We start from the raw sequence: 27,217 nt of genomic DNA, 5'->3' as shown, positions 1-27,217 counted from the left end.
GCTTTAGATTTGATTCCTGAAAAAAATGCAAATGTGGCAGCTATACCTGTTCCCAAGATTGCCCAGCAATTGCAGAGAGCTCTGAAGTATTGGAGACTAATATGTTTTGTGCTCTCAAAATAATTTATTTGACAACCACAAATAGCTGCTTTAGGAAGATAAAGGCCCGTCTGGACCTTACTAAGAACAGGTTGATTTGAATATATATTTTATTTAACTTTATTTGCCTTAGTTTGCTCCTATTTTACGTCAATGTTAGTTTATAAATTTAATGTTGCTATTTTACTCTGATCTGGTCAATAGCTGCGAAACTACTTTGACTTTGACTGCAGAAAGTAAAAGAGTTTGTGAAAGTTATAGTCAGACATGTTTTTTATCCAAGAAAGATACTACCTTTCTTCAGTATTTCAGTACACTTGTATCTCTGATTGAATGGTTCTGATCTCTTCCTTGTTTTCAGGGATTCCTCAATCTGAAGTGGTCACGGTTTGCTCGTGTGGTTCTAACCCGTTCCATTGCCATCACGCCAACTCTTCTGGTTGCCATTTTCAAAGATGTGGAACACTTGACCGGCATGAATGACTTCCTCAATGTCCTCATGAGTTTACAGGTAGAGACACTAATTAGGCATGTCTCAATGGTGCTTTCTTTTCAAGAGGCAACTGGACTTTCTGGTTTTTCTTTTAAGATGTTCTGAAGAGCTGAAGAAATTTCTTGGATGAGAAGCGAAATGTCTTCAAAGAAAAAACCAGAAAGTCCAGTTGCCTCTTGAAAAAGCACCTTTGGAACAAACATGACCTGGATGAATCTCCATAGACATCTCATTAAGCATGGTTCTTCTCCCCAGAAAAACACAGTAGTAGTTTCATCTGGGCAGCTAGGCAGAATCTACATCTAATACCGTGATGTGCAAAAATGATATAAATAAAAAAGGACAACTACTACAGGTAGTCCCCAATGTATGACCACAACTGAGCCCCAAATTTCTGTTGTTAAGCAAAACATTTGTTAAGCAGGTTTTGCCCCATTTTATGACTTTTTTTGCCACGGTTGTTAAGTGAATCACTGCAGTTGGTAAACTAGTAACACGGTTGTTAAGGGAAACTGGTTTGCTTGTTGATCTTGCTTGTCAGAAGGACGTAAAAGGGGTTTGCCTGTTGATCTTGCTTGTCAAGTTGTAAAAGATGATCACCTGACCCTGGGACGCTGCAACCGTCATAAATATGAGTCAGTTGCCAATATTGGAATTTTGATCATGTGACCATAAGGATGCTGCAACGGTCATAAGTATGAAAAACTCTCATAAGTGACTTTTCAGTGACGTAACTTTGAATGGTCCCTAAATGAACTGTTGTAAAGTCGAGGACTACCTGTACTGTCAATCCAGTGCAAGATGTTTGGCAAGTAAATGCAAACAGTCTAACAATACCAGCCTCATTTTTTTCCTGCATGGAAACATGGGAAGAGTGAATAAGTACATTCAGTTATATTAGAAGCTGCAACAAAAAACCTTACTTAAAATGAATGACTGACCAAAACAATTCCACTGAAAATCTCCTCAAAATCCAATTTTTGTTCTAGTTGATCATGCTGATCACTTAAGGATTAAAGTCTTGTGATGGCATGCAATGGGATATTTGAAGGGTTCTTGGTGATCTCTGGGCTTGGTCGTTTTCTTGCAGACGTTTCATTACTGAAACTAGGTAACATGATCAACTAGAACTGATTTGCATTGATGATGTTAGCAAATTTGGATAATGAAACATCTGCAAGAAAACAACCAAGCTCAGAGAGCACCAGGGACCCTTTGCTTCAACTCTTGAGCTACAAATATTTTCTTTTAAGGGGATTTTTTCATGGCCGCCTATTACCCTTGATTTTTCTCTCCAGAATTACATTACAAATTTTATCTAAGCTTATCCAGGACTATGGTTCTTTTTCTTGGGCTCATAGCTGGAAGGGAGTTGGGTCCCTAGAGAATCCATCCCACATTTATTTTGTTTAGATGAGGATTACATTATGTGAAGCAGAGAGATCATTTTATTATCTTGCGAAATAGGAAGGTTTTTCCCTCAGGGACGGCTGCTACCTCTTGCAGATTATTGCTGAGAAATGGTGTGGGGAAGTGCAAGACAAAAAAACGCTAGGATTAAGCTATGCTGACTTGTAGCCTTGCAGGCTACAATGAGAACATGGTAGCTGTTCTATTAAGAAGAGGACTTTTATTCAAATGAAACTAATAAATAAATGAAAATGCAGTTAATTCTTGATAAATAATTAATTTGATGAATCAAGAACATTTGGACCCTCCTTAAGCATAGAATATATCAACTGCAAGTGGAAATGTCCTTTCAGCAGTTTGGGAATTATCAATACTAATCATAAGAGATTGGATGCCCTGTGGTGAAACAAGGCCTGTGAATAGCCTAATGTGCCAAATCAAAGCTAGATCTTACTTGTGAATCATTCTAATTGAATTTCTACTTTTTATGCCTGCTTTTTCTAAAGCAATAAACCATAGCTTCAGCAAATCCGGTTATCTTCCTTTCCTCTTGCAATTTTCTCAAATGTTTATTTCCTAGTAGGAAGGTTTCCCAACTCGTAATTTTGAAGCCACTTAATACTCTTGCTTCATTATTCATTCTCTGCTTGTATGTTCTCCTTTGCTTGGATGTACTGTAGAAGCATACAATACTGAACTTCTGATTCATATTCAAAATCTTGAGCTTAAGCCATTCTCCTGAAGATTTGGGATGAGGGAGAGAGAGACCTCTTATTATCTGATTGGGGAGTGCTAGACTTTCCAGATTGGAGTTATACTGCCTTTCTTGCTAAATGTTTTTCCTAATATTTCCTAATATCTTGCTAAATGTTTTTCCTAATATTAAAATGTACTCTTCTGTCATTTAAAAACGATTAGATCCAATCCTCTTTTTCTGAGTTGCTCTGTTGAATTACCTGCCTAATTGGAAACTGGATAATTCTGCTATTATTTCTCTTTCCTCCTCTTCTGTTCCCCCTTGTCTGAGGTCAACAAAGCGTGACAGAAGGATCAGACTTGATGTGTTAACCTTGGAAAGAGCTTTGAAACCTTGGAAAGAGAAAAGAAATCTGAATGTGTCCTCACTATAGGATGGATTGTCCACACTCGAATACCATCTGTATCAAACCTTATTATTGCCATGGTCACCTGTATTCAGCCATCTAGTTTTAGGGTGGCCTCACTGTAAAGAGCAAATAGCGCTTCTGCTGTTCAGTTCTTAGAAAATGCTATGTTCAGACGAGAAAAATGTTCAGACCAGAAAAATCTTTCTGGCAGTTTATGAGAGAAAAAGCTTGAAGTGAATAAGTCATATTTTAGAACTGCTTTCAGCTTTCTGCATTAATAGTTCACTACTAAACCAGCTCTCTTTGTGCATATTTATATTGCCTCCTCTATGTATATGTATGTATATGATGTTTTTTACTCTGACTGTACACCGCCCCTTCGGGGAGAGGGAGCGGTTTATAAATCTAAATAAAGTAAAGTAAAGTAAAGCATAGATAAAAACATTCTTTTCTGAGCATAATTTCTTTTTCTTCCTTTCCAGCTGCCCTTTGCTTTAATCCCAGTGCTCACGTTCACTAGTCTGCGTCCAGTGATGAATGACTTTGCCAATGGCCTGTAAGTATGAAGAAAGGCATGCATCTGGAATGTATTGAGTATTATACTTGATTAAGCTTAGCAGTTCCTGACTTTTTGTCATTGTCGTCATATAGCAGCAGGGCCTGCTTTATGCATAATGACCACCTATGTTTTTAGCACATTATGCCCACTCTATGAGGTACGCCAGATTTAATACCAAAATCATGAATATTAAAACTACTTTTATTACGGCAATAGAATCTTGCAATTCTGAATGTGCCTCCTTCCACTACCACCACCAGCACTTTATCCTAAATAGAACTAGGGATGGTCAAGTCTGAGATGTTTTCTCAAATTACATTCCCGCTTTGGACTTAGATTTCACTTATCTGACCATTGTTTTTGTGGCAGGTATCCAAATGAAGTCATGGAAACGGCCATGAACTTGTCATTTTATATAGAGAAATCTGTTTCACATCAATATTATACATCAGTTAAGATAGTCAGGCAAAGAGGAGCATTGTGTGAGGTAAAACGACACAGCAGGAACATCATGAGGTAAATTACAGAGCACCCATAGCACACAGAGGAAAAAGGCGGGAAAAAAGGAAACTCCCCCTTTACATCCACAGTAACCAATCGCAGTATAGATTGCCTCGTCAGGAGACAGCTCTCTCCAGCCAATCAGCTATAAGTGTGTGTTCTGACTCATTGTACAACTCCCCTTTTCCAGCTACTAAATTTAAATATCTTAACAGATATTTAAAAGCGAGGCTTTTCCTTCTATTCCTTAAGGTTATTCTCACAGCCCATTACACATAGAGAGTGCACTTCCTTTCTGTTTTCTGTCTGCCAGTGGCAGAATAGAGTTTATATTATAACCAGCACGAATCTATTCATTTGTGATTATTTTTCAAAAGATAGATTCTAGACTAGCAGAACATACACTAGCACAAAAACTGCAGAAAACTTCTTTTTCAGGGTAAATATTACCCCGAATCTGCACTTGGGTATAGATTTTATGACTTTTTGCATATTGACAATTGACATGCAGTATTTCTAGATTTGCGATATAAACGTCTTAGAAGATCAAAATACCTTTCAGTAAACAGAAGAAAAGTTTGAATCCATGCCTAACTATCTGATGCCTAATATATAGAAAGAAGCATTTTAACATTTCTCTTGCAGTGTTGCTTATTCTTTTGCCAAAGGTTGCATTGATTTCCTATTGTAACCATTGCTGGTTTTCAACCCATAGACTTCTAAGTTATTCAGAATAAATCAGAAATGGGAAATCTGAAGGTCATATGAAGTCTTCTGTATCCCATTTGCAGCCCACAAAGCACTGATTTCAGCAGTTTTATTTATTGCTTGTTTATGTTGCAAACATTGGCTAAAAACAGGAGTGCAAGATCTCTGGGAGATGAAATCCCAACTGACAGTGCAATTTGTTTAGCATGTATGAGGACTTGATCTGTGTCCAAGGGCTGGAAGACCAGAAAACAAATATATCAAAAATCTAGACAGTTGTGTTTGTCAGGGGAAATGTACTGAACGATTGAAGGTTTATAACTAAAATGTTGAAAATAAATCAAATCAAAAAGTTGTATTTGGGTACATTTTTTAAAGATGGGAAAATGTTTGAAGAAGTTTTAAGACCAGCAAGTGCTAATAGGAAAGTAATGATTTTTAGCCATTGTAGTATGTTGTATGGTTCAAAGAATGTAGTTTTATTTTTGTCCACTATGTTGTGTGTAAGTGAGAGATGAGTATGTCCGGACAATTGTAATCCAGTGGGAAATTAAATTGTGAATGTGTCTTTGTCCACAGATAGTCCTAAGTAGTTATTCCTGATCCATTTTTTTCTTTGTAAATTTTTTTTTTTTGGTCTTCTAGGGGCTGGAAAATCGCTGGGGGAATTCTCATTGTGATCATCTGCAGCATTAACATGTACTTTGTGGTGATCTATGTGACTACCCTTGGACAAACAGTGTTATATGTATGTGCTTCAATTATCAGCATTCTCTACTTAGCCTTCGTGGCATATCTGGTGAGTAAGTTATCGCTTACATGTACAGCTTTCCTCACAGGCATTTTCCATGTTCTCTTAGCAGTGATCTCTTTAGGGCTTTTTTTTAAAAAAACAAAACAAATAAAGGCAGTGGTCAGACTGGAGGCTATTTTTAAAGTCACATTTCATGGTACAGTTACCATATACTCCCATTTTCTTCCTGTAGCACTTGCTGTCTTAGATTCCAGTCATCCCGGGTCATAGAAGCAGTAGAACAGTCCTTTGGGTGAGGCCAGGACCCATTTTAAGATGGCATTTGGTTTCTCACAGTGGCCAGCCAGATTGGAACCAACTACCAGCGGAGGTAGTGGGGCAATAGCACTTAGACTTACTGTATATACCACTTCATAGTGATTTTACATCCCTCTCTAAGCTTTTTACAGAGTCAGCAATATTGCCCCCAACAATCTGGGTCCTCATTTTACCCACCTCGGAAAGAGGAAAGGCTTGAGCCAGCCAGGATCAAACTGCCAAACTGCTGGCAGTCAGCAGAAGTAACCTGTAGTGCTGCATTCTAACCAGTGCACCACCATAGCTAAATCATCAGTAACTGAGTTTAAGCATGCTAGGATAAATGCATGTCTGTCATCTGATAGGATAGGATAGGATAGGATAGGATAGGATAGGATAGGATAGGAAACTAAACTAAACTAAACTAAACTAAACTAAGCAAAACACTGAACAGGCAGACTCAATAGACCAGTCAATGGACCACTGGATCTTTTTCTGCTATCAGTTTTCTATGTTTCTGTATTACTTGCTGGATAACACTGCCCTGCTGTGGTCCTCTGCCATTGGTAGAGGCAGAAGTTACATAGAGTCCGTAACAGAAACCCCTGGTAGACCTGTATTCCATGAATTCATTCAGTCCTGTTTTAAAGTCAAGTTACTGGTCGCCACCATATCCTATATCTTGTGACAATGAATTCCATAGGTTAACAATGCATTCCCCTTTTTTTGTGTTTTAGCTGTCCTTTCAACCAGCTTCATTAGATGACACTTATGTTCTGAGAGAGGGAATAACAATTACTTTGTCCATTTTTTCCATAACATAATAAACCTCAGTCAGCTCTTCTTCTGTCACCTAATTTTGAAGCTAAAGAGCCCCAAACAATCCACTTTTTTCCTATAAGGCATGGAGTCTCCCGATTCTATACTTTTTCTAGCTCAAATACATCCTTTTAAAAAAAGTGATGCACAGAACTCTACCCAGAATTCCAGATACATTTGTAGAAGGGCATTACGCATGTTGACAATTTTATTTCCCTAATGAACACAAGTATGAAATAGGTTTTTTTTAACAGCTGTTGTTTGTTGAATGGTCGCCTTGAGCCATCTGCTGTGCCTCCAAAGTAGCTACAGGCAGCTTAGTTCTATGAATGGCAGTGTGCAATTGAGGCACAGTGTTTTTTTTTAATGTAAAATTTATTGGCAGCCCATCTTACCACAGGGAACACCCTGATAGTTATCTGAACATGTATCATTTTACACTTATGTAAAGTTAATCACATTTTCCATTTGATTGTCCATCCACCTAGTCTACAAAGAATCTTTTAAAGTTGTTGGTCAGAGCCTGTTGGCATTGATAGGTCGTCCCAGGTGGTCACGGCCCCACTCACAAAAGCTTTGCTTCAAGTGTTGCGAGCTCTTGTAGCCTCCCCCACCCTCACTGTTCGGGGCCACCAACACAGAAACCATCAATATATAATCTCTAGAGGAAATAAGCTAGAATTGGGCAGAGTACAAGAAGGCAAGGCATGTGTACTTCTAGAAAATAATGGCTGTGTTAGAAGCATTGTTCCTGTTAGAAATAATGCAATAGCCTTGTTTGAACAATGTCTAAACCTCATTCTGGGCATTCATCTTGTCAAGTGTTTCAAAAGAAACAGCCAGGATGTGGCTTTGTAGGGACAGGGAGGGGCCATACAATTTAGAGCTAGTTCTCTGTAGCATCAACTGAAATTTATGGGTTAATCTCAGAAGCTGAAATCATGAAGGAAAACTCTTTCCAACCTCTCTTGCTTGCCCTCCCCCCTCCATATTTCTCACTCCTGGTTGTATCTATCCATAACAAACAAAATAAGGATCAAAGAAACAGCTTGGTTGTAATTGTCAGCTTAGAAACTCAAGGAAATCCAATGGAATCATGAACAAAAGATAAAGATTATTTGTTACAGACTATTACAGTTGAGGAATGTCACTTAGTTAATATTGTCTGGTCGTGTAATCACAGTTTGGGTGCTCAATGACCAGCCTGCAGTTATATCATTGCAGCATCTTGCAATCATGTGCCCTTTCTTGACAGCTTCCAACAAGCAAAGTCAATGAGAAGGTAACAGGAAATCAGATGTGGTGATGTGGGAGTCCTTGCTTAACAATGGCAGCGGGGACTGCTGGAACTGCCATTGTTAAGCGGTGTGGACATAGGACATCATGCTTAATGACCACACTGCTTGGTGCTGGGGTTTCTATCCCAATTACCATTGTTAATCAAGGACTACCAGTATTAGAGGAGAAGTCTTTTGAGAACAGAAGAACTATCTTGCAAGGTCAAAGCATTTAGTTTTGTTTTACATGAGCCAGCCATGTGACCTTCCAGAAAGCTCACAGCTTGGAAATGAAGCAGATGATGTCCAACTAAAGCACATGCTTGGAGAAAAGGAAACAGCTTAGGAGACATCCAAAACTCCAGAACAGGGTTGAGAAATCTGTAGCCTGGCAAATAGAACTTAATTACAACTCCTAGCATTGTACGCTGACTTGAGTAAGTTTTATCCATCAGCATACGGAACACCAGGGGCCTGCTTTGTTTAATGACTGTAATATTCATGTGTATCAAGCTTGATTAAAAACTGTTCTAATGATTTGTATCAGTTTGTTCGCAATCAGAGAGCTACTTATCTGCATGGTTGACTAGGAAATTGGTAGGAATAAAAAAACATCTATTTAAAGATGATGATTTTTAGATTTGCAGCTGGTAGGAAAAGGCTTCCTAGGGTAGACAGGCAGAGCCATAGAATCTTACAAGGAACATAGGATGAAATAATTCGATCAGGTTTGTTTCTTGACATGCATATATAAAGCAAGTGCTGCAAAGTAAGTGCTTTGTTTTTTTCTGACAGTGTTGTTCTTCTCCTTGACCAGAATCAGAATTATGTGTCATCTCTGGCTCATATTTTAAATCCTGCCTGCTGACACTTCTCTCTGAAATGACTTTGGGAGGGAAGATGGAGCAGAAACTGAGGGATGGTGGGGCTTCATAGAGCAGAGCAGGAGGAGGGATAATGGGGGTGCTCCTCTGATTTGCTTGAAGGGAAAAAAGTGTTTGAATCTTTTAATAAATGCACCATTAATTTGGGATTCTTCTCTCTTTTACAGAGTTGGCAGTGCTTAATTGCTCTCGGAGTTCCCTTCCTGGCTTGTGGGCATACGGTAAGAGTCACAAGAACTTTGCTAACTGAAGATCCGCCTTCAGCGGCAGTTAATTAATTACTGTGTCTACTCAGAACAAGTAGCCATCAGGGCCAGTGCGTTTCTATGGTTTACTTTGTAAACATATCCAAATGTATGTGCAATTTTGCACAGTGTTAAAATTGTGATAATGGTGTTTAAAAATTATTGGATGTACAGTATATGAGAAAAGCTTATGTGTATTTTTCCTTGTTAAATCACCAACAATCACACTCGGGATAAAAATTGACTCACTTAGTACTGCATTAGTTCTCAGTGGAGATCTCTCTGTATGCTGCTAAAAGCTAAGATACTTTATAATTTAACCAAGAAGCTAATATTTCACCCCAGTTGAGACTTATCAAATCAATGTGAATAAACCAATGGCCTAAAATTACATTTCATAAATTGCCCTTTAATAGAATATTGCTAGCATCTGTAGTTGGAATACAGATATCTAAGTTTGCTAGTTAAAAGCAAAAGTTCTTTGGAGCTCAGGAATGCATCTTTGTCCACATTCTGTTGTGCTTCAAGCAACAAATAAATTTCTGTAGAAGCAATAAAGCTATGGGTGGGAGAAGAATCTGCCTGCCTTAAAAAAAAAAGGGGGGCGGGGAGGGAGAGAAAACCTCCTTAAATCTTAATCATTGCCAAGCTTGTTTTCTATATGTCAGGGTGTTTTTCCCCCAGAGGCCAGTATTCAGACCTAGAATAGGCAACTGTGGTGCTGGGTAAATCGCTATCTGTGAATGAAGAGGAGCTAGAATCTGGAGGAAAATACCCCATCCAATTAATTTAAAACCATAGATCACTCCTGCTTTCAGTTGATTATGTAAATCAACTGATTATGTAAATGAACTGGCAAAGCTGGGAAAGTCTTCCGATACCAAGTGGCCTTTATGCCAACAACAAGCTCTCTGTGATGCCAGGCTGAGCTGTTTTCCAGCTAAGGTGCAGACATTGCAAAAATAACTAATGACTTGTCAAATTACTTATCTATGAGGAGATGAACATTTTCCTTTAGCCAGAAATGTTTCCCGGCATAAAATATTAAATAAGCATCCATTTAAAAAGCATATGATCAGCTAAGAATCTGACTGTGTGTTATAATTGGCTCGATTTTGCTCCCTCTGTCATTTTCACTAATGATTTACCTATGTTTCTTGTTGGTTGCCCCATTCCTCAAACAAAGGGAAGAGAGAGGGAGGGAGAGGGAGAGGGAGAGGAGAGAGAGAGAGAGAGAGAGAGAGAGAGAGAGAGAGAGAGAGAGAGAGAGAGAGAGAGAATATTAAGAACCGAGAACATTACACTCCTGAGCTTTTGGTCAAGATGGAAGGCAACCAGCTTTTAATCCATGAATACATTTCCCCCCAAGGATCTTATTTAAAGATCTTACTGCCTTACTTACATAAGCTTGTGCAGTCTTCCTATCAAGCCTCTATTAACATGTGTTGGGGCTACAGTCCCAGAGTTCCCAGTCTTTGCAACCAGTAAGGGTGATAAGAAAGAATTCTGGGATTTGTAGTACTATCCACAGTAGGAGCAATCAAATGAGAAAAGAATAGGATTTTCCTATTACAATTTGAGCAGAACCACCTTCATAAAGTACAATACACTTTAAAAAGGAAGTCCTTCCCGAGTCTGAATGGAGGGGGTGATGTCTTTAAGAGTTGCATTGAGCAATAATTGAGCCTACGCCAGCCTGACACTATACAGCTTCCAACTTCCCCATTGCATCTGGAAGGCAAAGGTTGGCGAAGACTCACTTGCAAATACTACTACTGATGTACAAATACAACCTTATGATGAAATTAATGTTTACTTGTTTACTTTGCTACAGTTGAGATAGAGGTACTAACTTTGATATGTATGTTGTTAATTGTGTTTCAAATTCTGAAGAAATTCCTAAATTCAGATGTTAATTGTATTGAACAATATGCTCCTTATACATATTATAATACTATTCTTGACTAAGGAAAGACTCATTATGGTATAATAGTCAGAATTGAATGAAGTGTGTAAGCAAAACATATTTCAGCCAGCTGTCCCATTTAGCATCAACACCAAGAGGATTGTGTTTGTATTTTTCCACTTTTTTAAAGTATTTATGATAAATCTTGGGATGACTAATGCATTTTAGCAAGGTTAATTTTTCTTTGTTACTAAAAAATGAGCTGCTTGGGGTCTGGGTTAAAACTACATTATGCTTACTTTGTATAGATTTAAAAGAGGTGATTTATCATTTTCCTTTCCAAGTATTTATAAGTTTGAAAAGATTACAAAGGCTGATCTGTAACTTTTTAGCAGAATTATCCCAGTTTCCTGATCAGTCTATGTCAAAGGTTACCTAGTTAAGCAGACTCAATTTCTATTAAAACTCTAAGCTGCTTAACCTTGAATTAAGCAGAGTCCCTGAAATAGTAAATACATCGTCACTGTTGCATTTTGTTGGCTTCAATGGGAACAGACTCCTAAATAGAGAACCTCCTAGCTGACCATAGCATTTCTTATTAATTACATTTTTTCATTTGGAAGGATGAAAATGTAGGAGATCTTTCAGCTTGCATGTTGAGTCTGTGGGAAGAGTTTACCCTGTTCAAATATCAGAGGGGCTATACTTGTAAAATTTTGGGCCACACATTGGCTGCGGGGGGAGGGGGGATATTTGCTTGGAAGAGGTAAAATTGGATACACAAAGCTTGCAATGGAATTAACTGGAATCATCCCACAACTCCAGGTTGAAACTTAGAGGCGATAAAGTAGACTACTTTGCATGCATGGGACCCCCATGAAACAAACCTATCCTCCTTCTACCTCACATATCTAAATTAAAATAGTGATTGCACATTTCCCATCCACTTTACAATTTACCTTCCTAGTTGGGTGGTTATTCCTGTTTTTTTTTTTAAAGAAATGCCCTTGCCTACAAAGTTCATAAGTTCATAGATCATTGAGATAATTCCAACAAGGGATCATTACCTCCACTCAGAAAGAAAGGTATGCAAGACTTAAGATTTGATGGAGAACCACCCACTTCCTGTTGTAGGCAATGTAGATTTGCTACAGCAGAGTACTACATTTTAAAGAGCAATTTGTCAGATCATCTCATAGCTCCGTGTTGAAGTTTTTATCCCTTTTTCTGTGAATATAAGGAGAAAAGATTTGGCATGTCCCAGCCACATCTAAATCAACAACAAACACTATATGTTAATGCTTTGCAGATTCTAAGGATAAATATATCTTGCATTCTCTGTGTAGATGTATCAAGCTTTGTATTGTGCATGGATGACTGTTTTCCGATTTTGTTAGCATTATAGTTTACACTGAGGCTGGTTGGGTATTTCTGCTGTTTAAAACAGATAGCAGGCTCTCAGCTGCTCTACACTATTTCTATGCACTTTATACTTGTAACTTCTCAGAAGGAAGATAAAACTGCCTCTTGGGATGTCAATTTCTGTCTGACACTATTTGAATATAGTACTAGATTAAAAAAAACAGATATGTAGCAATCACGTATTAAAACATTTGAGCTACATAATGGCTTGTATAATGTGAAACAAATGTCTATTTTTATCTGACCTAAACCAATCTGTATACCTAATTTTGATTAAAAAATGGAACATTTTTCAGCTTGGGTCTCTTTCTTTTTAAATCAACATCATAAAGATGATCTAATTCAGGCCACAGCATATCATCTTTTTCAAACACACATGGAAAACATTTCATAAAACGTAGCTACCTTTTCTCCAATCTAGAGAATGGGCAGTTTCCCTCTTGCATTCATTTGAGTGTGGAAGATGGTTGAACGCATCTTGATGAAGCATCTCCTTGTTAAAGGAATCTGGAATCTCTTTGTCTCTCTAGTGCAGGGCTATCAAACCCCCAGCCCCCATGTGCTGGCCACACCTGGTTTAGTGAAAGGGAAAAAAGTCCCGATATATCACGTGATGACCCATGACATGAGTTTGACACCCCTGCTCTAGTGTAACACTATCAACATCTGTGTGAAGTTTTGTATTATCCTTATAATGAAGAGTAAGGACCTAGAATGGCAGATACAATGTAATTGAGCTGTGGTGGCGCAGTGGTTAGAATGCAGTATTACAGCCTAACTCTGCCGAGTGCCAGCAGTTCTATATTGACCGGTTCAAGGAAGAGTCAGCCTTCCATCCTTCCGAGATCGGTAAATTGAGGACCCAGGTTGTTGGAGACAATATGCTGACTCTGTAAACTGCTTAGAAAGGGCTGTAAAACACTCTGAAGCGGTTTATCAGTTTAAGTGCTATTGCTATTGCTAATTTGAATGATTTCTTGACTGTATGAGAACCAAGGTTCACCATTATTTTGATAATAGGAACTGGCCAGACGCTTCAGCAAAGGGTAAAGTTTGAATGAAAAAAGCAAAGTGTATTGAACCCTCTCAACTAATACCTGTTGCTAAATATAGCTTCCTGTATTTGAATAAAACTTTTTAAAAAACTATTTTGAGTTTTTATTCCCATCATCATCACATCCTACGGCAGTGAATTTTATGATGTGAAATCATATACTGTATGTTTCTTCTCGGAACCTATTTTTGTGACTGCCCCGAAGATCTTCTGTTACTCAAGAACTGCACCAGAAGATCTGATTTGACCTCTTAATTTTTACAAATAAGGATTCTTTGGAACATGTATACTTCTTGCATTTTGATATCTCCATGTTGTCAAAAAATGCTGTTTTGTTTTTAGATTTACAGTGAACAATTTGATCTTTTCATATTATTAAGATGAGATGAACAAAAACTGAAGACCTAAAGCAGTGGGTCTCAACCTTCCTAATGCAGCGACCCTTTAATACAGTTCCTCATGTTGTGGTGACCCCCAACCATAAAATTATTTTATGTTTTCTGTATTTTTTCAAAAATATGTGTTTTCCGATGGTCTTAGGCGACCCCTGTGAAAGGGTCATTCGACCCCCAAAGGGTCCCGACCCACAGGTTGAGAACCGCTGATCTAAAGGGTCATCTTTAAAACTTGCTTTAATACCTCATTCCATGCAAATAACAAAGAAACTTTGAGTCCTCACCCTTGTAAAGTTGCAATGTATTCGTAAACAGGGACATTGGCAAATAGCTAAGATGGAAAACAAAGGATCTGCTGACATTTCAGTTGCTGATCACTTTTGGAAAGAAATAGTTTTTTTAAAAAAAATCTTCACTTTTTATCTTGATCAAGTCAAAAAGTAACTTACACAAATAGGACAAGCAATGTGAAAGTTTAGATTAAAGCATTTTAGGACTTTTGACTCTATTTATTGGTCTTGCTTTAGATTATGGGGGTCCAACCTTTTGTCTTGCTTGGGTCGCACTGAGTGAAGAGGAATTGTCTTGGGTTGGATATAATATATATATTTTATTAATACATATTCATGTATATAATCATATGAGGTTAAAAATTTATCAACCTGTGGGGTCACATGACTAACTCTCCAGGGCCATGTGTAGCTTGGACATGCCTGCTTTAGATAATGCAATAAATACAAAACACACACACACACACGTTTCGTATGAGTCCATATCCATATTATTGATCTAATTTGCTGAAACAAACATTTTGCAGTGGTAAAATAAAATGTTAACAGATTCTTGGCCAATGAAGGTTTATATACTTCCCACTAAGAAAATATATATTCTAGTATATTCCAAGTAATTTTTATATGCAGATTAAATTAAAACTAATGCAACCATCCTCTTGCATACATACTACACATTATGAGAATGTTTTTTTCTTTCTTCTGTGACAAGCTTTCTTTGCCAGCTTTAAAGGAACTGGGAAGCGTAAGTAATTGTTTTTTTCCCTAAGAAACATTCTAGTCCCTACAAGACGAGAAACATACATAATGTTATATTAGACAAGTGTTTGGTAATATTCAATATACCATATACAAAGAAAAAAATGGCTTCTTGGGGAAAAAAAGTCAAAGTCTTCAAAATACAATCATGACTTATTTAAAATATTAATTTAGCATAGGTCTAGCAAGTCGAGATGTAAAGCAACATTTGTAAAAGCCAGAACAATGGGTGCATTCATCTAGTTGCCAGGTAATCCTAGAGTGTTGTCTTTCCATGCTAGAAAAGGGTATTCATTATAAGATTAATAATGTCCTGTGAGTGACGTGTTGCAAGTCTCATCACAATTAGAAGCTGTGGCTGTACACATGATAGTCCTTCAAATATGGAACATTTGTAGCTCTCTGATCATACCATGAAATTTCTTAAACCTCAGCCCAGATTTTTTAGAAATACTGCTGAAAAGAACTTTTAAATCTCTTGGATTCCCAAGAACATTGAAACACTTTTAAACTGAACTATATATCCTTTTAAATGCCTTAAATTCCAAGTGAAAGGAAGAGAGAAAGCACTGCCATGTATGAACACTCACTACGTGTTGAATTTCTTAATATTTTACTAGGTAAATGAGATATGTATGCCTAGTTCATAGTATTCCACACCCATCATTTTTATAGCAGGTAGGAACATGTTACAGATCAGTTCTTTCCAATGCTAGGAATGCAGAAATAACTTGAAATATTAATTTGGTGTATTTCTCTTAAAACAAATAAGGTGGTGAGAAATTGATATTGCAAATGGTCTTCAACTTGTGAGTCTAAATGAGATTGAGTTTTAGTGAAATTTAACAGCTGAAATTTTATTCTCTGTATCTTAAGCCCCAATTTCATGAATCTAAAAATCTGATGATGCTTGCTTACGCTGATTTAGTGATCCCTGTGTTTGTTCCAGAATAGGAATTCTGGAATTTCCTAGAGCAAATTCAGATCATGACTAAGGAAAGTGCATTCCTTCCATTATAATGAAAAGGGCAAAAGAATGAAAACACTTAATCCAATAATGAAGTTAAATCCAACAATTCACTCCTAAATAATAGGAAGGGGGGGGTGTCAAACAGTAATATTTCTATATGAATTGAAGAACAAATCATTGCCAAGCATAACTAAAAAGGGCTGTCATCAGTCAAGCAGTGCAATAAATATTATGTTAATCTTCAAAACATTAATTTGTACAAAGTTGATAACAAATTAATGGAAATTCTACTTAATGTAGATGTGTCTCCCAACCACCAGCCAGTAAGGGCATCAGCAAGGAGGAAGTGTGTGTCAAATACTTAAAATGGCAATGACTTCCATATTGACTTTTTTTACACGCTTTAATTCATGGCTATCCCTGGCAATTGTTACAGCTAAGCTTAAGATAAAATGAAGCTGTTGCACCTTTGCAGAACTGAACGCACTCTCCAAGTCCTACATGTATAGTCTCAATCAGCTATATATACATCTGGAGCACTAGAATTTGCAAGATGAAGATCCCATTCATCCCATTCCATACCAGGGTTTTATTTTCTGAATATCAGTGTACAGCATTGTGAGGAGGCATTAAAAGATTAGGAAATTAACTGAGTATCATACAGTGGGGCAAAAAAGTATTTAGTCAGCCACCAATTGTGCAAGTTCTCCCACTTAAAAAGATGAGAGAGGTCTGTAATTGGCATCATAGGTAGACCTCAACTATGAGAGACAAAATGTAAAAAAAAAACCAATCAATCACATTGGCTGATTTGGAAAAAAATTATTTGCAAATTATGGTGGAAAATAAGTATTTGGTCACCTACAAAAAAGCAAGATTTCTGGCTCTCACAGACCTGTACCTTCTTTAAGAGGCTCCTCTGTCCTGCACTCATTACCTGTATCAATGGCACCTGTTTGAACTTGTTATCAGTATAAAAGACACCTGTCCACAACCTCAAACAGTCACACTCCAAACTCCACTATGGTGAAGACTAAAGAGCTGTCGAAGGACACCAGAAACCAAATTGTAGACCTGCACCAGGCTGGGAAGGCTGAATCTGCAATAGGCAAGAAGCTTGGTGTGAACAAATCAACTGTGGGAGCAATAATTAGAAAATGGAAGACATACAAGACCACTGATAATCTCCCTTGATCTGGGGCTCCACGCAAGATCTCACCCTGTGGGGTCAAAATGATCACAAGAACAGTGAGCAAAAATCCCAGGACCACACAGGGGGACCTAGTGAATGACCTGCAGAGAGCTAGGACCAACGTAACAAAGGCTACCGTCAGTAACACACTACACCGCCAGGGACTCAGATCCTGCAGTGCCAGACGTGTCCCCTTGCTTAAGCCAGTACATGTCCGGGCCCGTCTGAAGTTTGCTAGAGAGCATTTGGATGATCCAGAAGAGGATTGGGAGAATGTCATATGGTCAGATGAAACCAAAATAGAACTGTTTAGTAGAAACACAACTCGTCGTGTTTGGAGGAGAGAGAATGCTGAGTTGCATCCAAAGAACACCATGCCTACTGTGAAGCATGGGGGTGGCAACATCATACTTTGGGGCTGTTTCTCTGCAAAGGGACCAGGATGACTGATCCGTGTACAGGACAGAATGAATGGGGCCATGTATCATGAGATTTTGAGTGCAAACCTCCTTCCATCAACAAGAGCATTGAAGATGAAACATGGCTGGGTCTTTCAACATGACAATGATCCCAAACATACTGCCCGGGCAACAAAGGAGTGGCTTTGTAAGAAGCATTTCAAGGTCCTGGAGTGGCCTAGCCAGTCTTCAGATCTCAACCCCATAGAAAACCTTTGGAGGGAGTTAAAAGTCCATGTTGCCCAGCGACAGCCCCAAAACATCACTGCTCTAGAGGAGATCTGCGTGGAGGAATGGGCCAACATACCAGCAACAGTGTGTGCCAACCTTGTGAAGACTTACAGGAAATGTTTGACCTCTGTCATTGCCAACAAAGGATATATAACACAGTATTGAGAGGAACTTTTGATATTGACCAAATACTTATTTTCCACCATAATTTGCAAATAAATTCTTTCCAAATCAGCCAGTGTGATTGTTTGGGGTTTTTTTTTTTACATTTTGTCTCTCATAGTTGAGGTCTACCTATGATGCCAATTACAGGCCTCTCTCATCTTTTTAAGTGGGAGAACTTGCACAATTGGTGGCTGACTAAATACTTTTTTGCCCCACTGTACATACTGGCTAGCAATAATTTACTGTTTAAAACACACCACCTACTCAGGTGCAAACATTTGCTTTGCAGGCAAAGCAAAATATGGGCAAGATTTCTATCATGTATTGCTGGAATGATGATGTGTTTTTTCAGCAAGGAAGCTAAGGAACAGGCCCAGTGAGAGAGAAGGAGAACAATCTGTCCTCAGGGACTTGGTTCTCTGATGTTTTCAAGAAGCTAAGGTTCCACCAACCTACTGCTTTGGACTCTCATTTCCACTACTATGCTAGCCAGGGATAATTGAAATTGTAAATATAAAATTCCAGATATAAGGAAGGCGCCTACTTGGGCAAGTTTGATCAACACCCAGCCTTTCACCTTTGTGGCCTGTGCTCTGAAGATCTTGAAAAGCCTCCTTTAGAACTTCAACAAGTCCCGAAACAAACTCTTGCAGAGATTTAGTGCCAACTGCATTGATTAAAAATTTAGTCAAGGAACAGTAGACTAGGATCAAGTAATGGCTGTTACGTTATCAAAGATTCATTCACTGATATAACAAATCCCTTTAGCTCTTAGAATAGGCCAAATAGGTCTGCCCCTTGTATAAAACAGGAGTTATTAACTGGATTTTGAGGACGAAAAACCTCTAGGAAGTATTTCTAACTTCAAAGACACTTGAGAATGATTTTAAAAGCTGCCTATTCTACAAAGAAAAAAATAGCTTCTAGGCTAAATTGTGATGTACTTGCAAATTTAGCAATTTGGACTTTGGCTGGGAGTGGTTTGTTCATTAGAGCCTGCTTCAGCCCTTTTGAATAATGAATCATCGCCAGTGGTGCCTACTTTGGGACGCTGTGATTGGATTGTGCATTCCTGCGATTGGCTGTCAGTAACTTCTTGCTTCTAATCTGCTCAGTGCTGTAGCACACTGGATGCTCATTCTCGCTTAATTTTAAAAGGGAGCCTGACAAATGGAGTATCCGTGAAATAGATCTTAATAGTTAAGTGGTCATTTGGATTATTTAGCAATGGGTTGGGTTTGCTTACTCTGCTCAGCCATAATGTGGCCTGTTTTGCATTGCACAAATGTGTGAATTCAGTCAAACTACATTATGGCCTACAAAAAAAAAATGGCGCATTACGTCAGGTTTCTCTTAAAATCCATAGATTTTATTGCCATCCTTCATGCTTAAAAGCTGATTAGAATTAGAAATTATTAGAAAAATTAGAATAGGGCTATACTTCATTATACTAAAGTCCTTTCTCAGCTTGGAATTATGTGAGAATTGCACACAAAAAAACATAGGTTAGCCAATAAAATAAATGATCTTCTGGAAGATAAGAAGCAGCTTTGATTGCCATATCCTGAGTGGTTCCTTTACAGGCTAGCTACCTCCTGGGGAATTTGGTGATCCTGTGATATTTGATTTCTGGATTTTGCTTCTGAAACAGCAATTCTAACTGCCACCAACTTCTTTTTTTGTCTTGCCTAGTATCATCTGGGACTTACTTCTCAGCCAGAACTCTTTCTTCTGAACAATGTTGATGCTGTCCCAATCACGAATAGATGAAATCCCATCCACCACCGTCAACCGAGTGTAACTTATTTGAAACACCCTTTCAGTGTTGCACAAAACCAAATTTTGATTGGTTCTGAAATGAGCAGGTATAAGTCAAGAATTGCCAGTGGAGACCGAGCTTCCCCTTGAAAGAAGAAGCAGGAAGGAGAGTCAAATTATGAAGAGTTATTCACTGGGAAACAGACTTCTTTATAGGCTGTACATGAGAACAACTATGAAGGCTATTGACAAAGTTGGAGCATATCTTGCATCATGAGAAAAATGGTTGTAACTGACAGACACCTGCAAAATGCGGAATGTAACAAAAAGGTGAAGAGCTATGAATGAAAACTTGATATTTCTCTCCTTTTTTGCACATCTCAGTTCATTTATGGGGAAAGTGGCTGGGAGAGAATTACACTGGAGAGAGTCGCAAATAAAAGGAGAGTTTGGTCCACTCTTCCCATTTTTCCACTTAGAAATCCTCACCTCTTTTATTGATACAAATAGGTACATATTTGTAAATAAAAGTTGTGATAGGAAGCCTCCCACTTCATACAAAGTGTCATTAATCTGTTTTGGAAGGATTCACAATTTTCTCTTACCTTGTGATTTCTAGAATGCTGTAGACGGTATTGTAGAAGTTAAGCAATATCCTGCTTTAAAGCAAAAGGAAAATTGAACAGAACTTTCCGAAACTCTTAATGATCATAATCCACCAGGAAGGGTATCTGCATGAGCCCTATATAAGACATAAAATAAAGATGAATGAACATAAAGTGGAATAAGAACATACTTCAAGTTCTTTAGGATTAGACCAATGTTTCTCAATCTTGGCGATTTGAGGATGGGTAGACTTCAACTCCCAGAATTCATCAGTCAGTTGACTGAGGAATTCTGGGAGTTGAAGTCCACCCATTTTCAAGTCCCCAAAGTTCAGAAACAGTGGTTTAGACAAAATAATAATAATAATTGGTAGATTTCCCAGCTATGTCTTCCTATCCTATTTCAAATGTTTTATCCTATTTCCTTCATATGGCATATTCCTGTTCTTTGCATACATGAAAGGCGTGTGTTCGTTTAACCCTCTGGTTCCCTGTTTTGTTTAATTGTTGTGGGGAATTTTTTGTTTCTTTTTTTTTCATGCAAGTCTAATTCAGTCTCTCCATGATAATCCTACATTTTTACTAAAGACAAATAAACCCAACGGCTGTTGCTTCCTCTCAAAAGTTGACTAGTGAGAAGAAGAATATAGAGAAATCCCAAAGAAGTCCACTGTAGGTCCCCTTTCTTAATTGCTGGTAGAAAACTCCAACCCAGTGAGGGTCCCCGAACTCTGGCTGTTCCACTAGCAATGTGGATTAATGAAGCTTTGGATTCATTAGTATCCCTGAACTTCAAAGACAATTATCATCAAGAATGAATACAAGTAACATATCCAATAATAATTCTCCCTCGTCCCAATTTCTTGAAGATTAGCCAACCTTCTTTTCTGAGCTTGAATTAAATATGAAGCCTTTTGCTCAGAGCTTCTCTATCCTGAAGACTTTTGCTCTCATTGTTGAGTTTAATCTGCTCTGCTCTTTCTGGTTTCTGCTACCACTGTTCAAGTGATGCCTCAGGCTTTGGATAAAAGTGCTTGATCGTTCAAATACAATGAAAGTTTCAGGCACATTTTTACAGTTGGAGAGACAGAACTGGGAGGAATTTCTTTGATAGAGATCAGGGATCTCCAAACTTGGCAACTTTAAGACTTGTGGACTTCAACTCCTAATGTTCCCCAGCCAGCATGGCTGGCTAAAGAATTATGAGAGTTGAAGTCCACAAGTCTTAAAAGTTGCCAAATTTGGAGACTCCTGATATAGATTATACCTAATCTGATTTACATAGTTCATCTTGGTTTCAAGTCAGAAACCAAGAATCACATTTTGGAAACAATATAGAAAACAATATAATGCTAAACATATTACTCAAAATGTTAGCTCAGCATGCACAAGTTTGTAACCTTGTACTTTCTAAGCTTTGTTATAAAGCTTGTTCAATGCAGAATTAAGATCGGAGGAATTCCAGTACAGACTACCCACTCAATTCAAGAATATCACTTTTCCCTTTGAAAAGTAGCTTTCTAGCCCTTGTGAAAGGATAGCTTTTAAAATAATGAAAGCCACATGTGATAAAATATATATCTTTTATTTAAAATCCCACCTTTTGCATATGATCTTTCACTTCCCTTTTCCTCTTCTTTTCTGTGTTTGTCCGTGTTATAAAGTAGCTAAGAAGTCCACTTCCATTTTCCTGCAGTCCAGTTCCAGAATAAAAAGACAGGTTTTTAAAGATAGTGTGGGGGATAGTGTGCTCCAAATCAAACAAGTTTCATATCTCACATCTGAGATAAAAGATACTGTGGTATCTCTCATTGTAAAATCCACAATTCAATTATATAAATTGTTTCAACTTTCATTGTCTAATGATCTGATGCTTAAATTTATTACAGGTAGAAAAGCTCCTTTTCTGCTTTTGACCATAAGCCTCTCATTTCACCCAAATCATATGTTCATGATGTAAGAGTTGGTGATAGTTGCATAATGAACCAACATCTTTATGTAAATGTGGCCTACCTCTCCCTCCCATCTCATTTTTTCTAACCATCATTGGTGGCCTACCTGGAGTTTAGTATGACCAGGTTTATTTATTGTTTTCACATTCTGGTGTTAAGATTTAATTTTATTTCAAGACCTTTAAGGGAGGATGCACTTAAATGCAAAAATAAAATAGACACACTAAGTGTTGAATATTGGTTTCTGCAATTTCTTCCTCAAACCATTCAAGTTTCCAATCCTTACATTCAGAAATAAATTGGCAATATTGGTAGACAACACTAATGTTCATAAAATACTACAGCTGCTTTAGTTGGCCAAGATACATCCTATCTCTGTATATTAGAGTTGTCTGGATATTCTCTTTGACTTTGGAAAATCTAATGTTGACTTAGATTTAAAACAAAAGTTATGCCAACAAAGCCTCCCAGTTTTTAACCATGATAGTGAGATATCCTTTGGCAACAGGGGTAGATGTGTCTTGTTCAGCAATAAATTGAGACTGGCTTCTAAGACTTTGCTTTCTGCTTCAGATTGAAGAACGTAATATTCCTAATGCTCAAACTGGTGTTTTACTCGGGTCTCTTACTAGACCTGGATACACAGGTACATTTGAACTCACTAGGTTGATGGTGCTATCAGGACTATCAGATAGCAATGAAAATTATTCAAGGTGCTCAAAATATTTGTAACTGGCCAATAAAATACTTGGTTTATTGCCTTTGGTATCAATTGCTTTAAAAAGTTTGATGTTACAAAATCCATTTTCCTTTTTGTTAATTTTTTTGACATTTGGTACTAATTTATTTGAAATGTTGGGTCAGCCATTTTTATTTATTTAAATGAAAGTCCAGATCTTCAAATAAATATCAAATACCTACTCCTCTTTTTGGGATCTCATTTTATACCAAACGTAAAGGTAAAAAGTAAAGGTTCCCCTCCCACATATGTGCTAGTTGTTCCTGACTCTAGGGGGCAGTGCTAATCTCCATTTCAAAGCCAAAGAGCCAGCGCTGTCCGAAGATGTCTCCGTGGTCATGTGGCCGGCATGACTAAATGCCAGAGGCTAATGGAACACTGTTACGTTCCCATTAAAGGTGGTCCCTATTTTTCTACTTGCATTTTTCCTTGCTTTTGAACTGCTAGGTTGGCAGAAGCTGGAATAAGTAATGCGAGCTCACTCCGTTACACGGTGTTAGGGATTCGAACCGCCGAACTGCTGACCTTTCCCCCCCCCCCCAAAGTTTTTATTTTTTTATTACAAATTTTGACATATTTTATAAACAAAGTGTTGTCCGGGTCTTTTCTTTTACATCCTCTCATATACATAATCCATTTTACATCATAGTTCTATTTTCAATTTCAACCATATTATTCTCGTCCCATATTTTTCATCTTAAACTTATTTTCTTAATACATAAACAATATCACTAATTGCCCCTTCAAAGTTAAACCAAATTATCATTTCATATTTCACTTGTTGTTCTATTTTACTATAAGCAACATGCATCCTCAAATTCAGTTTTAACATAGAGAACATTAATTAATTATCCACAATTTACAATGTTACTATAATTTTCTTATATCTTAATTAACTACATACCATTAACAATCTTAATAAAATTCCCTTTACTAATATGTCCCTTCTTTCCCTTCCTCCTCCTCTAACCATTTTCTCTTGATCTCTCAAATATTCCACTTCTTATTAATTTTATTCTTTCCCCCCATTCTCCTAGCTTCTTATTTTTGTTTTTCTTATCTTTATAATTATTGTATCTTTTCTTCAAAATCATTTTTCTCACTTTTAATTTTACTGTTCTAGTAGTTTTCCCCAGGGTTTTTCCTAGTCTCTTTCCATGATTTCCTTCTTTGCTGTTTGGTTGTTTCTTTTTGGGGGGACATTCCCCCTTGTCTACTTTTTTTGTGCCACTGTAAATCCCAGTGAAATCATCTAATTGTTTTTTTTATTTTCAGTTCCTTTTTCTTACATATTAACTTCATGTTTTTCATTTGTGCCCTCTTTTCCCTCCTTCTCTCCTATTCCCTGATCTGTGTGCTCCATCTGAATTTCTGACTTTTTCTTATCAATTAAAGTTTCACATGCATTTTTTTAGCATCTCAAATAGTTCATCATACATCCAAGGCTCCATAATGCCAGTTTAACTAATTTAATGAATTTTGAAAATTTTGGGGTTATATCAATTTAATTAAAATTTAAAAGTCCATGCAATTCTTTCCCCCCCTTTTTTTTCCAAATTCTAATGTCCAATTCTAGTATTAGTCCAGTCCAATCCAAGTTTAGAATTTATTTTCTTCCACGGCTATAGAAAGTCGAAACCAAACAATGTTGCAAAAACAAACACTCCTTAAAAGTTCTCACAGTTTCAAAGTATATTTTCTTGTAGCCAAGGTCAAATTTCGCAGCTGCACTCTCCCTTTCTTCTTTCACTAAGTATTGTAGTATTCTTTTCTCACCAGCAGATGGCTCTCTCCAATCCACAATACACTCCAACAGCTGATTGTCAAAAACTGTGAAAAACCACTTTAAACACACACACACACACACACACACACACACACACACACACAAAGAAACTTTTCCCCCAGGTTCTTTCTTTTTATTATTTTTAGTGTCTTTGAATCAAAATGTAAAAACAAGAATCTTCTAAGGCTTTAGTATTTTAACTTCCACTGTATCTTCCTTCCTCCATAAAATTTCCCAAATGCCAATTAGCCATTAATTCAGCTCCGGGACCCTTTTAAAGTCCAAATTCAAAGTTCTTTTTACCTGTGAGTTGGCCAATCACTTATCCGGTTCCAACACTCCGTTCCAACACCGCTCCTGCTCAAAAAGCTACAGTCAGATCTGCTAAACTTAGAAGAACAATCAGTAAAAGAAATTAGATTCGCTTTTTGTTTCTTCACATTGGATGTGTAAATTCAATTACTCCAAATGACTCCTCTTTTTTTAAAATTCTTACAACTGCAAGCATAAGCTAAAGAAAAAAGCAATGTTTTCACAGGAATTGGTAACAATGCATACAAATTAACATGGTGGTGTTCATGGCCCCTCTGTGTATAAATCACTTGGTCCTGTTTTAATATGGTTCTTCTGGAGATGATTGATGGATTCAGAAACCAGTCATAGCAGGGTTCATCCCAAAATGTCCGTCTGCCTTCACAGAGTTTATTCTTTTATACAGTTTTAACAAGCGAAGCAAAAAGTATATCGCATCAGCATTGTAATTGGTGTATTCTCCTTGTCAATCTTAAGAACATCCCAGCCAGGGTAGAGTCTCACTTATCTTGATGGTTCCTGGTACTGCCTGGTGCTGCTAATTAGGTGAGCTCATAGGCATCTGAGGTAAACAGTTACTAAGGGGCGACAGTGTTCTGTGCATGCCTCTTCGTAACCTTTCCTCTATACATCTCACTCTTTTCTAGTTTGTTAGACAAGGTATCGTAAGAGGGGTTAGTAAAAGGATCATAATCAGGAGAGGAACATCCTTACAGTTGCTTATACAGGGCATATACTTGACCCTGAGGTAGTGTGGAAGGAGGTTTAGGGCGAAAAGCTGTGATACATATATTGCAAAAGGAAGGAAGACACTGAACAAAACAGCACCCACCAATCAAAATAGCACAAATAATGACTAAATAACGTAGGACATTTCCCAATAAGCCTGTGGACAACCAAGCCCAAAAGTTTTCCCACCAAGATCCTAAAGTATCAACTTTCAAATCAGAGGCCACATTGGGTAAAATATTGAGCTGGTGCTGGATGGTTTGTGATTCATCTGAAACATTAGAACAACACATTCCATCAAAACTTTCACAACCCAAATGGTGGCGCAGAAGCAAATAATAAATAGCAGGGCGATTTTGTAAAATAGCCTTTTGCAAAGCTTGCAGCTCATGGTTAATTGCTAAAATAGCTAAAGAAGTACATTAATTGTTTTTGCCAAATTACATGCAACAGCGTTAATATTAAGATGAGCGCAAGCAGCAAGCGCTGGCACACCCACTATAGATATAGCCAATGCCATGTACTCCACTTTATTAAGTAAAGCTGTCTCAGAGTCACAAGTGCTATCTAGCGTGACTCCATGTCGAGAACGGTTTGAGTGAATTTGCTGTTTGGAAAACAAAACAGGAATCAGCCGGCTGAGGCAACACTGTGCTTCATTAATATTAGAAGAATATAATTAAAAGTTTCTTGACCACATGTAAAAAACCATCCTTGCGGGAGCCAAACATGGCAAAATTAAAGAAAGTCTCCTCAAAAGCTGTACAGTTTAAAACTAGTGAATGAATACAAAGACAGGGTTTTTACTTGAAGATGTACAATTAATTATGTTTGCACATGTTATATTCTCAGGAACTGCTACTACCAGGATGTGCAAAGCAATTGCGTCAGGGGGTGGATCATAGGCAATCGACCCCCAACTAGTTATAGTCCCATAGTAAAGTTTTCACTTAAGAGAAATCTACTCAAGCCAGTGAAGTTTTGAATTACTGAGTTACTGTACAAACCGGGACCGGGCATGTAGAAAGCAAATTTTCCATGTCATACGATTCAGATAAGCAAAAGACATCATTTTGTGTGATGTTAGCTAGCTGCACCCATAGGTTTTGCTTCATTCTCCGTTCAAGCGAGTGTTTGGGTGAGATGACAGCTGCTGTCACTAGAGGGCAGCAATTAACAATCAAACATAAACAAATGATGGCTAAGGGATTGGCAGTTAAAACCGCTAAAATGGCAGCGCATAAGTTCTCGGGGATCTGCTCCACTTGTTGCTGTTGCAGCACTGCCTGCGCTTTGGTGGTCAGGTTTTTCACGTCTCCGCACGTCAACGGATGGCTGGTCC

General features: G+C 37.8%; 1 protein-coding gene across 3 annotated transcripts in view; it reads left to right on the top strand.

The window, feature by feature from the left end:
- SLC11A2 (solute carrier family 11 member 2) overlaps nucleotides 1-22,544 on the top strand; it is a 79,960-nt gene extending 57,416 nt beyond the window's left edge. For all 3 annotated transcript variants that reach the window (XM_081938006.1, XM_081938004.1, XM_081938005.1), the window contains exons 13-17: nucleotides 461-610; nucleotides 3,591-3,664; nucleotides 5,522-5,675; nucleotides 9,075-9,128; nucleotides 19,687-22,544. In XM_081938006.1, the coding sequence (XP_081794132.1) occupies nucleotides 461-610; nucleotides 3,591-3,664; nucleotides 5,522-5,675; nucleotides 9,075-9,128; nucleotides 19,687-19,764 (510 nt within the window). In that variant the 3' untranslated portion in view covers nucleotides 19,765-22,544. The remainder of the gene's footprint in view (nucleotides 1-460; nucleotides 611-3,590; nucleotides 3,665-5,521; nucleotides 5,676-9,074; nucleotides 9,129-19,686) is intronic.
- Nucleotides 22,545-27,217: the final 4,673 nt, after the last annotated feature.

The sequence above is a fragment of the Natrix helvetica genome (assembly GCF_964273705.1).
Source record: "Natrix helvetica genome assembly, chromosome: 1".
NCBI lineage: Eukaryota > Metazoa > Chordata > Lepidosauria > Squamata > Natricidae > Natrix > Natrix helvetica.
Note: the sequence above shows the minus strand (reverse complement) of the source record. Positions and strands in the feature narration are given on the sequence as shown.